The sequence below is a fragment of the Mirounga angustirostris genome, unplaced genomic scaffold (assembly GCF_029215605.1).
Source record: "Mirounga angustirostris isolate CCGP_5_RB_7025 unplaced genomic scaffold, mMirAng1.0.hap1 SCAF_6, whole genome shotgun sequence".
In the NCBI taxonomy this organism is placed as follows: Eukaryota; Metazoa; Chordata; class Mammalia; order Carnivora; family Phocidae; genus Mirounga; species Mirounga angustirostris.
In genome coordinates, this window is record NW_026991714.1 from 5,434,460 (window position 1) to 5,446,952 (window position 12,493).

The window sequence follows — 12,493 nt, forward strand, 5'->3', positions numbered from 1 at the left end:
TAAACACGAAATATAAATTAAAGCCAAAATTAATGTGTTCAGGCTGAAAAAGCAACAGGAAGATACAAAATTCTGCAAAAGCATTACGGAGTACCTACTGCGTGCCATGCACTAGAATGCACTAGAATCCTCACTAGGTGATTTGATTCCAGACCAAAAAAAATGTCTAGGCTAGACTAAGGCAAGATTTCCTGCGATCCCTAAACTCCTTTGACACTTATAAAGAATTCTCTAATTCGACTCTGTTAATTCTTCAGGATCGAGGCTGTCTAGTATACTTTTTTTTTTTTTAAAGATTTTATTTATTTATTTGAGAGAGAGAATGAGATAGAGAATGAGAGCACAAGGGGGGGAGCCGGAGAGGGAGAAGCAGGCTCCCCGCTGAGCAGGGGAGCCCGACGCGGGACTCGATCCCGGGACTCCAGGATCATGACCTGAGCCGAAGGCAGTCGCTTAAGCAACTGAGCCACCCAGGCGCCCAATATACTTTGATTTTCCATGGTTTCCAATAATTAGCACAAGTTTAATGTCCTTCTATTGGATGACCGCTTTGCTTCCGCTACCTGAGCCAAACTACACAGAAGCTAAGGAACGTTATTTACACATGTGAACAGCGCATTTCAGAAAGACAGTGCCCGTCACGGTGCCTGGAGCAGCCTGAAAATCTAACAATTCTCCCAAGTTTGGGAAGGCGTCCGAGTTTTCTGAGATTACTTCTCTGAGCATGCGCGGAAGTCACCCTTTGGGCAGTCTGCGGTTTTTTCAAATGATAAGGAGCAATCAGCTTCACTCTGCTTTTCCCGTTGCACCCACAAGCAAGTGACCAGGTGGCGAATTTGTCTTCGTTACAAGAAAATAAAGACCGCACTCACAGAAGTCCGAAAGCAGCCCAACACCCCATCTTCCCATAGTAAAGATGGCGGCCCCTGCGTCTAGGCTACAGGCAGTACTACTTCCGCGTTTCTCTTGCGCCCTCGTCCAACATGGCGGACGAGGCCACCCGGCGGGTGGTGTCCGAGATCCCGGTATTGAAGACTAACGCCGGACCCCGAGATCGTGAGTTGTGGGTGCAGCGGCTCAAAGAGGAGTATCAGTCTCTTATCCGGGTTAGTTGTGCTGCTGCGGCCGACCGCGTCGCAGAAGGGTTGCGGGTAATCAGGTGTTCTTAGGAATAGGCTCCGTGTGGAAGCCGCTTCCGGTTGTAAAATTTGACTCCCAGATTCAGAGAAGCTGGACGATTGTGGGGCTGGGGGAATTTAGTGAGGTATGTGGGGAGGAGGCAAAAGAAACTCTGTTTAGGTGCCCCATTGGGGCCAAAGCAGCAGTTATTTTAGGGATGCGCCCTCCCGGAAGGTGACGTGTCCCTCTGGCTCCAGGTGTTTGCTCTCCTGGATGGAGGGGAGGTGGTCAGAAGGCATTCCTGGGGCTCTAAGTCCCAGTCGCTTCTCTCTGTTCCCTCTTTTACTCTTCCTGAGGGAGGAACACACGCTAGGGCTTAAACTTCAAGTAAGCATTAGTTGCAGAGGGTTGAGGAGTTAAGCTCACGTTAGGCGTGAACCATCTTCTCAGCAAATCTCCCTTCTGTGGAGAGAGAAGACAGTTTATCTTCCTTGCAGTGGTCTCTGCCTGTTTCAACGGCCAGCAGCTCTCCTGACACACGTATTTATTTTCACTAAAACAAACAAACATATTTGTACACCTAGCACCTAGGGACGGGATCCAAATCCGAATAAGGTGGAGCCTACTGAGACAGATGGAAACAAACCATTATAATAACATTAAGGGGAAGGAAAGGGAGAGATTGCTAGAATGTTTTGAGAGCAGAAGGTGAGACACCCAATCCACCTTGGGTCTGGTTGGGGAAGGCTTCATAGAAGAGGCAGTGCTTGAGCTGAACCTCAAAGGGTAAACATAAGTCAGCCTGATAAACATGAGGATGAGAGAGGGATGTTCACGGCAAAAGGAACAGCATGAGCAAAAGCATGGAAGTTACAAACAAATGGCATGATGTGTATAAAGAAACATAAGTTCAGAGTTGCTAAAGCATCAAGTGTATGACAGGGAGTGATAGACAAGGCTTGAGAGATAGGCTTGAGTACTTGAATTTTATCTCGGAGGCACTTTGAAGTATTTTAAGCTGAAGAGTAACCTGCTCAGATTGGATTTAGACCAATCACAGTGAGTAGAGAGGAAAATAGAACTGAAAGAGATAAGATTGAAGGCAGAAAACAAATTAGGAGGCTGTCATTAATCCAGGCAAAATAAAGGTGATGACCTAAACTGGATAGTTTTAGAGAAGATAGAGAGAAGGGGTAGGTAGATTTGAAGAACCTTCAGACACCGTGAAGGATTGGTGGAGAGGAGAGGAGAGGGAGCGTCAAGGATGATTCCCACGGTTTGGCTTGCATTACTGAGTGAATGCTAATACTGTCATCTGAGATTGATGTAGTGGAGAAATGGTCTGAAGAACGGGGCAGGGAATGCTGAGTTTGAGGTACCTGTGAAATGAAGTTAGAAATCTCAGTATATAGGGCGCCTGGGTGGCTCAGTTGGTTAAGCGACTGCCTTCGGCTCAGGTCATGATCCTGAAGTCCTGGGATCGAGTCCCGCATCGGGCTCCCTGCTCGGCGGGGAGTCTGCTTCTCCCTCTGACCCTCCTCCCTCTCATGCTCTCTGTCTCTCATTCTCTCTCTCGCAAATAAATAAAATCTTTAAAAAAAAAAAAAAAGAAAAAAAGAAATCTCAGTATATAATTGGATATGGAGTCCAAAGCTCTGAGAAATGGTCTGGATTAAAATAAAGATTTGGAAATCAACACCATGTGGGTACTAGTCAAAACCAGGACTATATGAGATCCTCCAGGGAAGGAGTGTACCATAAAATGAGTTGTGGGCTGAGGGCAGACACTATCAGAAGTGGGACGAGAACCCAGACAATGTCATCAAGCATTTTGTCCTTGCTAAGCTGAGTGGGACCAACTGTTCTATTCTCTGCTCTGAGCAAGTCTCCTGCTTACCAGTGTAACTTTGTCTTCAACTTTGCTTATGTCAGAAAAGCTGGGTACATACTAAGAGAGAAAGTAATCGCATGCTTTTCTTTTGAGGGAAGAGGGACTGCCTTTGGCCTCAACTTTCCTCTCAAAGACCTCATTCTCTGCTTTTAGTATGTGGAGAACAACAAGAATGCAGACAATGATTGGTTCCGACTGGAGTCCAACAAGGAAGGGACTCGGTAGGCAGACCCTCTTGGGAGTTTTGGGGGTGGGAATCTTACATGGCTTGAGCATTTTAATGTCCCAAAGCCCACTGCCGGGCCTTCCCTGCCTCCTGTTAGCTGTCTCCACTCCCACAGTTCCAGAGTTCCCCAATTCCCATCCCATGAGTCTCCCAGAAGAACGGGCAGATTGGACTGAGGTTTGGTCTTTGTTATAGGTGGTTTGGAAAATGCTGGTACATCCATGACCTGCTCAAATATGAGTTTGACATTGAGTTTGACGTGAGTATGATGGAATGGGAAGTATGGAGGTTAGTGGAAGGGGAGGGATTAGGTGATTGTTAACAAGCTAACCTTTCTTGGAGGGACCAAAGAAAACTTTTAAAAGGGGAGGGAAATGCTGAGGTTTGAAGCAAGCATAGATTACAGCTACTCATCTCCATATCCACAATCCCAATGTGTACATGCTTCCTGGGGGGTTGGCGTCGTCAAACATTTCAGTTCAACCAAGAAATGGGTATTGATTAGATTAGTTCATTTCTATCCTGCTATCCTGCTTCTGTTTCATTAAGGCCTTGTAATTTCTCCAGATTCCTATCACATATCCTACTACTGCTCCAGAAATTGCAATCCCTGGACTGGATGGAAAAACAGCAAAGATGTACAGGTGGGACTCCATAGGAGATGGGAAAAGGACAAAGAGGACTTAGGAGAGAACTCTGGGACAGGAATTTTCCCAGAGTCAGCTTGCCTCAAGGGCTTCTAGGCCTCCCTCTGCCAAGTCTGGGCAAAGTACTTAACTAACCTTGTGCTCAGTTCTGATCACTAGTAGTTATATTGTGCTTCCCAGAGGCCACTATGCTTTATGGTAAACTTTGCATGTCAACACCTTCTTCCTCTTGTCCCTCTCTTAGGGGTGGCAAAATATGCCTAACTGATCACTTTAAGCCTTTGTGGGCCAGGAATGTGCCCAAGTTTGGACTAGCTCATCTTATGGCTCTGGGGGTAAGTTTGGGGTATTTGATATATAAGGGAAGGGGGAGGAATTAGGCACGGAGCGATATAAGAAAAGTAACTGAGAATAAACAAGGAATGACAAGTGTTTTCCTTGGGCATGTTCCCATAGAATCTCTATAGGAAGGAGCTTCTGATGGAGCAAGAGGCATCGACTGTGTGGTACTAATCTCACAGGGTCTCCCTTGTATTGCAGCTGGGTCCATGGCTGGCAGTGGAAATCCCCGATCTGATTCAGAAGGGCGTGATTCAGCATAAAGAGAAATGCAGCCAATGAAGGATCAAGCCACTGAGGCAGGACAGAGGGACCTTTGATAGGCTACGTTCCTGCTTTCTGTGCATCACTCTTACTCATCCAATTGCTTCCTCCCATACCCCTTCACCCATAATTGTTACTAAGTAGCTGCATCAGGCATTGCTGAAAAAAAGAAACAACAGCATTGCTACTGAATTTCTAAGGCTACACAGGGAGGGGAAAGACTGGGGCTTTGGGGAACCAAAAGGCAATTTGTATCCCTTTCCCAGGTGGAGCAATGTGAGATCCAGGAAGGATGGGAGTGCTGAAAGTGGGTGCATAGTCTTTTTGGTTTCTGGAGATAACTCATCAATAAAAGCTGCTTCCTCTGGTGGCCCGTGGTTCTCATTGGTGGCTGTGAAGAGAGGGTGAGCAGGCTAAGACCCAAAGCACGGTACAACTACATTAGTTTGGGAGGGAGGGGAAAATGGAGGAGGATGCTGTGGTCAGGAGCTGGTACAACTACATTAGTTTGGGAGGGAGGGGAAAATGGAGGAGGATGCTGTGGTAAGGAGCTGGGAAATGAAAGGAAATCTTGGACTGCTCTCCCTCCTGCTGAGATCTGCTTGCAGAGATCTGCTTGTGTCCTTTAGCGGGGTGCCTACTGCTTTGGTCTGCAAGATGCTTGAAGAATGGTTTTGCCGGACCAGCATTCCCCGCCCTCCAGGGATCTTCCCATCCCTATGTGGAGTGCTGGATGCTTCTCCACTGGTCTGCGGGCTGGACCCAGGCATTGCAGCGTCCCACACTCGCACCCCTGCTCCCTGGGAAGGATCTGTGCTGCAATCCTGGGGGCCATACTACGATTATCAGATCTACATCCCTATGGTTTGGAGCGATGGTTTTAAAACGATTCAGGGCAGATCTGGGAACCGGCGGTCCTAAAGTTGGCTGCGTTTCCATGGTGGCGGCGGCGGAGCCAAGGGGCGGGTTCACGCAAGCGCCGAGGAAGCAGGTGGGCGGATTCCGAGTGGGGGTGCGCAGGCGCTGTGAGAGGCGGTGAAGCCGGTGGCCGGTGGCCGGGCGGGACCAACAAAGATGGCGGCGGCCCCTGCGGCGGGAGAGATCTGGGCAACAGCTGCGGCTAAAGCTGCAGCCCGGCCCTCGGGGGGGCTGCACGGGGGTAGTAGGGGGTGGCCCTGAGCTGGGGCTTGGCCCCGGCTGGCCTCCCCCGCCGCCTCACCGGGGGACAGGTACGGGCCGGGGCGCTATGGCGTGGGGGGGGGCCGCGGGAAGACTGCTCCGGACCCGAGAGGACGCCCTCCACAAAGGCAGGGCGCGGGGGGCCCAGCAGGCCTGGGGGAACTGGGCTGGAGGGACAGCATCCATGGACCGCAGGGAATACGCCGCTGGACCCCGTAGCCAATCAGCGGCCTCGGCCTTTCTGCCCTCGAGGGGGGCGGACCCGGCTGAAGCCCTGCTGTGGTGGGAGAGGTGCGGAGATTAGGGTCGGGAAGTCGTTCTTCCTCCCTCCCCGCCGCTGCCCCTGAGCCCCGACACCTCGTTGGAGCTCAGGGGTGGGGGAGGGAGTGATTCGCAAATCACTCATTTAGTCTGCTTCATTTGCAGCCCAGAGGGACAGGGGGTTGAGGGTGGAATGCTGTCTTTTGGGTTGTTTTCCTGACATCCACACCCTCATTTGTCCAGAAATTCTGAGTGACCCAGGGCACATCCCACTTGATTAGCCAGGTGTGGGGGCCCTTGTCATGAGCGGTTAGATTATAAAGACAGCCGAGATAGAGACTATCATTGGCTTTTCAGTAAAGCTGTATTCTGCAGGAAGGGCGTGAGGAATTTAGAAAGAATCAAAGCAGTGGGCTGCTATCATTCATTCATTTACTCAATGGATACTAAGTATTTACTTTGTGTCAAACACTATGCTAGGCACTGGGGATACAATGACTGATATGATAGACACAGTTCCTGCCCTCAGTGTATGTAAAAGCTAGTGTGGTAATGTAGGTTGCCATCTCCCTCCACATTCAAATGCTGACCCTCTCTTCTCCTCCCAGGTCCAGCCTGTGGTGTCCACAATGCCCCAGGCCTCTGAGCACCGCCTGGGCCGGACCCGAGAGCCACCTGTTAATGTCCAGCCCCGAGTGGGATCCAAGCTACCATTTGCCCCGAGGGCCCGAAGCAAGGAGCGCCGAAACCCAGCCCCTGGGCCGAACCCCATGTTAAGACCTCTGCCTCCCCGGCCAGGTCCCCCTGAGGAACGGCTCAAGAAACTGGAGCTGGGACGGGGACGGACCTCAGGCCCTCGTCCCAGAGGACCCCTTCGGGCAGATCATGGAGTTCCCCTGCCTGGCTCACCACCCCCAACTGTGGCTCTGCCTCTCCCTTCCAGGACCAACCTAGCTCGTTCCAAGTCTGTGAGCAGTGGGGACTTGCGTCCTATGGGGATTGCCTTGGGAGGGCATCGTGGTACTGGAGAGCTAGGGGCTGCACTGAGCCGCTTGGCGCTCCGGCCTGAGCCTCCCACTCTGAGACGTAGCGCCTCTCTCCGCCGCCTCGGGGGCTTCCCTGGTCCCCCCACCTTGCTCAGTATACGGACGGAGCCCCCTACTTCCCATGGCTCCTTCCACGTCATATCTGCCCGGCCCTCTGAGTCTTTCTACTCCGATGACAAAATGGTGAGGACTTGCCAGCACACGTGGCCTTTCATGCCCATGTTCCTCTATGCCTCCAGCTTTCTTGCCATCACATGGCTTTCTTTTCCCTCTTTTCCCCAAGTTCCTTTCTCAATCCCTCATCACAGCAGCTTGGACTCTCCACTCCCTTACTTAAGTACCCTTGAGCTTCATAGACCTTTTTCAGGTTTTCTGTGACTCCCCAGCATGGTGTGCCATTTCAGTCTCCAGGGAATTAACCCAACCATTTGGAATTCCTCTCCGGGTCCCCGGGCCCTTACTCTCCCTTGCTTCACCTTCTCTCCTAGGATGCTGCCTAGGCCTAATTAATCTCTGGAGCTGAAGAGGGGCGGGCTCAGAATATCTGAGTTAGTGTGGTTGTCCATTTCCCGAGCTAAGTGAGCTAGGTTTGATTGCCGTTGGAACCATCAGGAGAGGGCTCAGGAAGGGGCCACGGGGGCGGGAGGGGGCTTTGGGAGAAGCAGGGTGGGTGTGGGGAGCAGCTGGGCAGCCATGCCAGTGCTTGGGGAGCTGCCCCAGGAGCTGCAGCGCCGGCTGGCTGGGCAGAGGAGTAGGTGGGGAACAGGTGGGACAGCCCTGGCTGAGTCCGTGGTACACTCAGCCGTGATGGGCTTACTGCTCATGGCCTGTGAGGTAGGGAGCCCCCAGGACCCTGTGAGGGAAAGAGGGTGGAGTTTGGGGGTGAGGTTCAGGGGTGGGAAAGCTGTGGGCAGCATGCTGTTGAAAGGTTAAAGTGCCAGGTGGGCTACATGGGAACCTGCCGACTCACCTCTGACCTTCCAGGCTCATCACACACTGCTTCTGGGCTCTGGTCATGTTGGCCTCCGAAATCTGGGGAACACGGTGAGAGCCACTCTCCTGCCCTTCGTTGCTAACAGGAATGTGGAATGGGGCTGGGGGAGGGGTGCTGACTTGGGGAAGATGGGGAGGGTGGGGAAGGAGAGCACTGAAGCTCTCCTAGGCTTCCTGGCCCTGGTCTGCAGAAATAATGGCCGTGTCTCTCCTGCTCCCCAGTGCTTCCTGAACGCAGTGCTACAGTGTTTGAGCAGCACTCGGCCTCTTCGGGACTTCTGTCTGCGAAGGGACTTCCGGCAAGAGGTGCCTGGAGGGGGCCGAGCCCAAGAGCTCACTGAAGGTGCGGCAACCACTCCTGCTCCCACCTCTCCAGTCCCCTCCCCAACTTCTGGGTCCATATGCCGGTCATGGCGGCCCCAACCCTTAAATCTGGTGGTTGTGTTGTTTTTTGCTGGTGCCTGCTTCCCTAGAGATTGTTTTCCGCCCTCTGAGCCTGCTTGGGCTTGCCTCTTCCAGTCATGAACCTCTGTTTCCCCACACCCACCCCAACAGCCTTTGCAGATGTGATTGGTGCCCTGTGGCACCCTGACTCCTGTGAAGCTGTGAATCCTACTCGATTCCGAGCTGTCTTCCAGAAATATGTTCCCTCCTTCTCTGGATACAGGTGGGAGAGCCAGAGGGTATGAGATTTCTCTCTGGCCATATGTGGGGGTTGGGCCAAGCCGGGGCCCTGGTAGCGCTGTTCAGAGCCTTCAGGTGTTCTTCATCCAGGAAGTGGGGACCGATGTCTGAGCAGGAGATAGTGTCTTTGGATTCGGGGATGGGGGTGGGGGAGGTGTCAGTTGCCCACCCTCTGTTTCTGGCTGTAGCCAGCAGGATGCCCAAGAGTTCCTGAAGCTCCTCATGGAGCGGCTACACCTCGAAATCAACCGACGGGGCCGCCGGGCTCCGCCGATCCTGGCCAGCAGTCCAGCACCCTCTCAACCACGCCGTGGAGGAGTGCTGCTGGAGGAACCTGAGTTGAGGTGAGGTCACTCTCCCTGGCAGTTTCTCAGCAGCATGCATCCTTCACAGAATGAGGATGGGAAAGGCTCAGTCCAGGGAAAGGCTCAACCTAGAAAATGGTTTGAGAAGCAGCGCAGAAGGAGGAGGAAGGAGGCTGAGGGGTGGGGATGGAGGCCGAGGCTAGGGTAGGGATGTCCTTGGGCTGAGGGAGAGGGGATAGCTAATTCACAGCCAGGCACATAAAGAGTTTAAAGCTCGGGGAAGTCAGCTATTCTTCTCTTGTCCCTTTCTTTTCCTCTCACCTTGGATTTCCCCCAAAAGTCTTCTGAAGCGTTACTCCTTTGACACTTCTCTGAAATGTCGAGAAAGAGCTGGTTTATGGGTGGGGTGCAGGACTGTGTGGGTCATTTCCGTGGTGCTGGGGTGCCCAGTGATCCCCCATCTCATGGGTGCTCCCTACTTCCCTTGATCTGCGGTAGTGATGACGACCGAGCCAACCTAATGTGGAAACGCTACCTGGAGCGAGAAGACAGCAAGATTGTGGGTACGGAGTGGGCAAAGCTGTGTGGGATGATTGGTGTATGTGGGGGTGCGGGCTTGGGAGAAGAATTGACACTGTGAAGGGGTGTGGGGACAAGACTAGACGATGAAAGTGTGGACGGACAGGGGTGAGGGGTTTGTTAGTGCTGGCGTTGGGAAAGGAAGGGACGGGCAGAGGGGTGGGAAGAGACGGGGACCCAAGGAATCTCAGACGCCCCACAGTGACTGTTTCTCCTGCCTCTTTGCTTCTATCTAGACCTGTTTGTGGGCCAGTTGAAAAGTTGTCTCAAGTGCCAGGCCTGTGGGTATCGCTCCACGACCTTCGAGGTTTTTTGTGACCTGTCCCTGCCCATCCCCAAGGTGGGATTCCAGAGGATTCCAGGGGTGGATGGGACATGGGTTCTGTGACCCATCCCTACCCACCCCCAGAGCGTGGGAGGGAGCCCTGTGGGTCTCTGGAGTAGAACTGAAGCCTGGATTGACTGAGAAGACTCGGAGAAGGAAATTCAGAACATGCTGACCTTTCATTCCCCTCCCCCCCCCCCAGAAAGGATTTGCTGGGGGCAAGGTGTCTCTGCGGGATTGTTTCAGCCTTTTCACCAAGGAAGAAGAGCTAGAGTCAGAGAATGCTCCAGTATGTGAAGTTTCACAAGGGATACAGTAAGGGTGGGAGACCTGGGGAGGCGGGGGACTATGGGTAAAAGGGGTTGCATGATGTTTTGGTATGGGGGAATAATACTTGTATGTCTGGGCTTGTGTTGGAGTCTCAGATATGTCCTAATAATCCTTGGGCCAAGGGAAGTAGCCCGGAGGATACAGAAGTCACGGGGAGCATAGTGAATTTGTGTGTGAGTCAGGGGTCAGAAAAGCCAGTCGAGGTGAGGAGTGCATTAACATGACATTATTTGACATTTATTCAGGTGTGTGACCGATGTCGGCAGAAAACACGAAGTACCAAAAAGTTGACAGTACAAAGATTCCCCCGAATTCTCGTGCTCCGTATCCTAATCCTCAAATTCTTACTTCTCCCATCCGTTTTACCCCCCACCCCCACCCACCGCATGTTCCGTGTCTGCAGAGGCTGGACATTTGGGAATTGAACTTTCCTACCACACTCCCAGGGTGTGTTCCCGGAGGGGAGAGTGGACACCATTCACGACCTCTGCCCCCTTCAAAGGCCCTCTGCCCCCCAAATGCTCCTTAACTGGGGCTTAGATCTTAATCGGTTTTCCGCCTCCCGAGGCTCTATCAAGAAAAGTTCAGTAGGTGTGGATTTCCCGCTGCAGCGACTGAGCCTAGGGGACTTTGCCAGTGACAAAGCCGGTGAGTCTGGAAGGGAAGGGCCTGCTGAGCTCCTCTGAAGGGGAGGGAGAGTGGGCGCGGGCACAGCTCTGACGGTAGAATTCGATGGCCTCTAACCCCCCAGGAAGCCCCGTCTATCAGCTGTATGCCCTCTGCAACCACTCGGGCAGCGTCCACTATGGCCACTACACAGCCCTGTGCCGGTGCCAGACTGGTTGGCATGTGTACAATGACTCTCGGTGAGAACAGCCTCCCACGCCGCTCCTGCCCCGCTCCTGCCCCGCTCCTGCCCCGCTCCTGCCCCGCTCCTGCCCCGCTCCTGCCCCGCTCCTGCCCCGCTCCTGCCCCGCTCCTGCCCCGCTCCCGCTGCAGCGCGCATGCGCGCGCACACTTTTTCCTAATACGAGCGGCCCCGCCCCCGGAGAGCAGAGTGCTCTACTAGCTGCTGGGAGGTTGATCCGGTGGGGAGGAGGGGGTGTATGGGAGTGACCCCAGCCCCCACCCCATCTGCCTTCTTCCCAGTGTCTCCCCTGTCAGTGAAAACCAGGTGGCGTCCAGTGAGGGCTACGTGCTGTTCTACCAACTGATGCAGGAGCCACCCCGGTGCCTGTGACACCCCCTTTAAGCCCTGGCACCTGTGAAACCCGTTTAACACCCTTAAGCCCCAGGCTCCCCATTTACCTCAGAGACGTCTATTTTTGTGTCTTTTTAATCGGGGAGGGGGGAGGCGGTGGTTGTAGCTCCCATTATTTTTTTTATTAAAAAGTACCCTTCCACCTGGAGGCTCCCTTGTCTCCCAGCCCCATGTACAGAGCTCCCCAGGCCCCTGCCCGTGTACAGCCCCCAGCCCCTCTACAATCTCACTTTTTGTGAATAAATTTATTAAGAAAAAGTGATGTCCTTATTTCTATTTGTGCTTAGGGGGTGGATACAGAACTGGGCCGAATTGGGAGTGCTCCTGGGACCCAGTTCCCTCTCTGAACAGATGGGGGTGCTCTCGGAGCCGGGTGGAGGTGGGGGTGCCGGACGCGGACACGCGGGTGCGCCGTTTGCCCAAGCAGCGGTCTACGTTGGGAAAGAGGAAGGCGAACCGGGGCCCCGTGAAGCTGCGGGGAAGCCGGTGCAAGCACTGGGGCGCCGGGTTCTGCCCGGAAGGGGGCTGCCCCTCGAGGGCGAGGCACCGAGGACCCCTGTTGACAAACACGGGGCACGTTGCCGGGCGGCCCCGGCTCCCGTAGGCCCAGGCTGTTGCTAACATCAAGGAGCTGTTTACGGCGCCGCCTCCCCACGGAGCAGCCCCAGTGTCCCTATCTGCTCTCCCTACACCCCGCGCTCGCGTGGACTCCCCGCGGGCCGTCACCCTCCCCGGGCCTGGGAAGCCGCGGCGCGCCGACCGCGTTCCGGCCCGCGCCGCCGCAGCCCTAGGGGCGGGCGGGCGGGGCGGGGCCGGGCCGGGCCGGGCGCCCTCCAGTTAAGCGCCGCTCCGCGCCGCCGCCGCTCGCCGCGGCCGGGCTCCGCGGGGCGGGAGGAGCGGCCGCCAGCTCTGTGCTTTCATTGGCTGACGTGATCCGGGGCCTCCCGGGGCCACCAATCCGGAGGCGGGGGAGCCCGGGGCCGCGGGAGGGAGTGGCCCGGAGTCGGAGGGCCCGAAGGGGGCGAACGGAGCCGCGGCCTGAGA

General features: G+C 54.3%; 2 protein-coding genes across 6 annotated transcripts in view; both read left to right on the forward strand.

The window, feature by feature from the left end:
• UFC1 (ubiquitin-fold modifier conjugating enzyme 1) overlaps window positions 1–4,856 on the forward strand; it is a 19,736-nt gene extending 14,880 nt beyond the window's left edge. Inside the window, exons 1-6 of one of the 2 annotated variants that reach the window (XM_045876750.2) lie at window positions 924–1,106; window positions 3,164–3,231; window positions 3,432–3,495; window positions 3,804–3,880; window positions 4,128–4,218; window positions 4,424–4,856. In XM_045876750.2, coding sequence (XP_045732706.1) covers window positions 984–1,106; window positions 3,164–3,231; window positions 3,432–3,495; window positions 3,804–3,880; window positions 4,128–4,218; window positions 4,424–4,504 — 504 coding nt within the window. In that variant the 5' untranslated portion in view covers window positions 924–983 and the 3' untranslated portion in view covers window positions 4,505–4,856. Of the gene's footprint in view, window positions 1–923; window positions 1,107–3,163; window positions 3,232–3,431; window positions 3,496–3,803; window positions 3,881–4,127; window positions 4,219–4,423 lie in introns of those variants that run through there. The other variant, XM_064593803.1, reaches the window with a different exon arrangement.
• USP21 (ubiquitin specific peptidase 21) overlaps window positions 1–11,721 on the forward strand; it is a 27,124-nt gene extending 15,403 nt beyond the window's left edge. For 2 of the 4 annotated variants that reach the window (XM_064593794.1, XM_064593793.1), the window contains exons 2-13: window positions 6,535–7,155; window positions 7,957–8,016; window positions 8,188–8,308; window positions 8,521–8,632; window positions 8,838–8,993; window positions 9,453–9,517; window positions 9,770–9,873; window positions 10,061–10,147; window positions 10,434–10,512; window positions 10,729–10,836; window positions 10,940–11,054; window positions 11,338–11,721. In XM_064593794.1, coding sequence (XP_064449864.1) covers window positions 6,556–7,155; window positions 7,957–8,016; window positions 8,188–8,308; window positions 8,521–8,632; window positions 8,838–8,993; window positions 9,453–9,517; window positions 9,770–9,873; window positions 10,061–10,147; window positions 10,434–10,512; window positions 10,729–10,836; window positions 10,940–11,054; window positions 11,338–11,428 — 1,698 coding nt within the window. In that variant the 5' untranslated portion in view covers window positions 6,535–6,555 and the 3' untranslated portion in view covers window positions 11,429–11,721. Of the gene's footprint in view, window positions 1–4,926; window positions 5,716–6,534; window positions 7,156–7,956; window positions 8,017–8,187; window positions 8,309–8,520; window positions 8,633–8,837; window positions 8,994–9,452; window positions 9,518–9,769; window positions 9,874–10,060; window positions 10,148–10,433; window positions 10,513–10,728; window positions 10,837–10,939; window positions 11,055–11,337 lie in introns of those variants that run through there. The other 2 variants (XM_045876748.3, XM_045876749.3) reach the window with 2 other exon arrangements.
• Window positions 11,722–12,493: the final 772 nt, after the last annotated feature.